We start from the raw sequence: 2,996 nt of genomic DNA on the forward strand, positions 1-2,996 counted from the left end.
TCGTGCCCGTCGCGAGACGTCAGACTCTGCAACCGATTTCTCAAAACCGACGAAGTCGATGACCGTTGTCGCAAAAATCTGACGTTGCCAAATAACGTTTCGGCACGTCACCGGCTCTTATCCGTCGACCCGAGTGAAAGCGCAAACAACACATGAAAATATCAATATCACATGCATGTAAATGTCATTAATATCAACAATGTAAGCATGACGGAGTCGCACGACCGTTTAAACGTTCATCTATATCCCAACGGTCTACACTGTATCAAAGGTTTGATATCTTTTTTTTTTCGAAACGGCTGCGGTGAAAAAAATCAAGATTTGCGTGATTAATTAGCGACTAAACAGGAGATAATTTCTACGCAAGTCCTATTCGATTGTGCTGAAGAGGCTGATTATTGACTTTTTTCCGCAACGTTGATTGGTTCTCTCACTGCGCTAACTTCGTAAGCGTCTGTCATTACATTGATTTTTGACAGTTGTATGTATTGAGGTTGATGTATAATTATAATCAGTTATCGTAAAAAGTGCAATTAAATAACGCGCGCGAAGTACATCTGTAGTGCTAGTTTTATATAAAATTTGCATAGTTTTTATCTACATATATAGTTGCCATCACTATGTCTTTTTCTCTAATTGTGAAACTAAGTGTGTTATAATTAGTAATATCTCACATTATTAATTCCATCTCAGTTCTCTAACCCAGAACAGAGCTTTGTAATTAAAAATAAAAATGTTTTATTGTAGCATTCGTAGAAGATTGCAAGGACCACTCACAGCTGTGCAGCAGAGTGAAAACGATGAACGTATGTAAGGTGCCGCTGTACAAGAAACAGTGCTGCGCATCGTGTCGCTAGATTCAAGATATTGTAAGTGACTCATTGTGAGGATTAGACAAAATGAGCGATAATGATGAGTGCGCGTGAGACCGAGAGTGTAAATCGTGATTAGTCGGACAATTACTACGTGACATATATAAACGCACCCGGGATGCCTGTTGTTAGTAAATTACATAACGCACGCAGAAGGAGCGTGCCCACACTGTGGAATAACGTTGCACAGTATTAAGATGTCCGATTTATAGAGTAAAAAAGAAAAACAAAAAGTATCCAAGAAAGGAGAGTTGACCAAAAACTACTTCGCTGTAATAATTTCCTCGTCGTGTCGTGAGAGCCGGTTTCACCTCTTCGCCTCGCGAGCAATTCTCGTGTAACAAAGAAAAAAAACCCCGCCAATCTTAACAGTTTCTAATTAATTAAATCATAATTTTCTAACGTATGTCACGCGTATAGTTCAGCGCGATTCCTGTAAATTGTATTGCTCGCGTTCACATTACCTTTACTTGAAGGAAGAAAATAATGGAAATTCGGCATTTCGTCCACAAAAAAGTTAAGAGCGTTATATTGTTATAGAGTTCGATGGGAGGAAAGGGGAGTAGAAATTTATTACTACGTCCTGGAAAGATCGTTATTGCGACATTATATCGTTGATATCGACACGTTATTTAAATGTTGTCAATGTTGGTGCTTAAGTCGCACGGAAAATGGCTTTAAACAGAACGATATTCAAATTTTAATAAAAACACTAAGTCTGGAAAGTTGAGAAGAATACGTTGTTTGTGTCGCGATGCACATTAGAAATATTCTTGACACTTAATTTCTTTTTCTAACGTCTATTCCCCGTCGCAGTTAAATACAACCGTCTCCGTTTATTTCTGAAGCGAAAGAAAGTCATCCTTTTAAGACTGAAACGCTCTTCGGATATATCATTATTCTTGGGCATTAAATGTAAAGAGACGTTTCGTTTATGTTCTAAACACTAAAAAATCAATTGACATTCCGCTATAAACAGAAGAAATTATAAGTATCTTCGCTCTATTCATGTCGCATATATTTATTGATATGTTATCTCTCCCTCTTTCCGTTACGTTTATAAATTTCGATATAAATAAAATTGACATTCCGTTATAAACAGAAAGAAATTGTATATCTTCGCTCTGTCCCTAACATATATATTTATTGATATGTTATCTCTCCCTCTCTCCGTTACGTTTATACATTTCGATATAAATTATTGCGAATGTGTAAAATATAAAGTTATTTAAAAACAAGGATATAAGTTATCAAATTATTGCGCGCCTATTTAAGCGTCCCGTCGGGCGATCTTAAGCCAATAGATATCCAATAAGCAATAAAAGAAGATACATAAGTATTGTAATATAATATTTTGTTAATAATCTCTGGCGAAAATTCGTGAACATGACCATTCCGTTGTTGGTTGAAGGGCCCGACTTTACTTATGTGCCTCTAATATCACTTCTCACACTATCTAGATATTACCAGTAGTTACGAATATTCATTTGTCGCGTATTATTACTCGTAGAACTTATCATAGAATTCGATGTTTTTCAACAAGAGCGAGTTTCCCTCGCGCGCGGATATTGACTGTACGTGAAATGTAATGAGGATTTGGCCCACCCTTTTACATACAATGATTAATCTTATTAAACGTTTAATTGCATCACAGGCGCTGCCGGAATTCTTCGTAGGAGACATGCACATCAGCGAGAATATTTTTAAAAGTCTATTAAAGTACATAATATATATATAAAAAAAAGAATATCTCTATAACTTCTATGATTATTGTATAGTCAGTATACATATACGGCAGATTATATTATATAAATGTGCGAATGTACATTCCGCTGCATGTCACACCTACGACACGCGGCGCCTATGTTATATATATATATATATATATATATATATATATAAAATATATATAATATATATATATATCAACCAACGATTTCCTCTGAAAACGTAAAGCAATTCAAAAACCAATGAGATTGGGAAAAAAATAAAATTTACGAAAATTAAAATTGTTGGATTATGGTTAGCATTACACTCTTGCGAACCATAAAATTAGCTGAGGATTAAATTTCGTGCTTGGAAAATACAAAAGCTTTGCAATATATTTTTAGAATTCGTATTGGT

The 2,996-nt window shown here is 35.2% G+C and overlaps 1 protein-coding gene across 1 annotated transcript in view; it reads left to right on the top strand.

Moving 5' to 3' along the window:
• Positions 1–2,595, top strand: part of LOC105450319 (papilin) — a 112,498-nt gene extending 109,903 nt beyond the window's left edge. Inside the window, exon 25 of the mRNA XM_011690102.1 lies at positions 748–2,595. Coding sequence (XP_011688404.1) covers positions 748–857 — 110 coding nt within the window. The 3' untranslated portion in view covers positions 858–2,595. The remainder of the gene's footprint in view (positions 1–747) is intronic.
• The last annotated feature ends 401 nt before the right edge of the window (positions 2,596–2,996 follow it).

The sequence above is a fragment of the Wasmannia auropunctata genome, unplaced genomic scaffold (genome assembly GCF_000956235.1).
Source record: "Wasmannia auropunctata unplaced genomic scaffold, wasmannia.A_1.0 LD336064.1, whole genome shotgun sequence".
Classification (NCBI taxonomy): domain Eukaryota; kingdom Metazoa; phylum Arthropoda; class Insecta; order Hymenoptera; family Formicidae; genus Wasmannia; species Wasmannia auropunctata.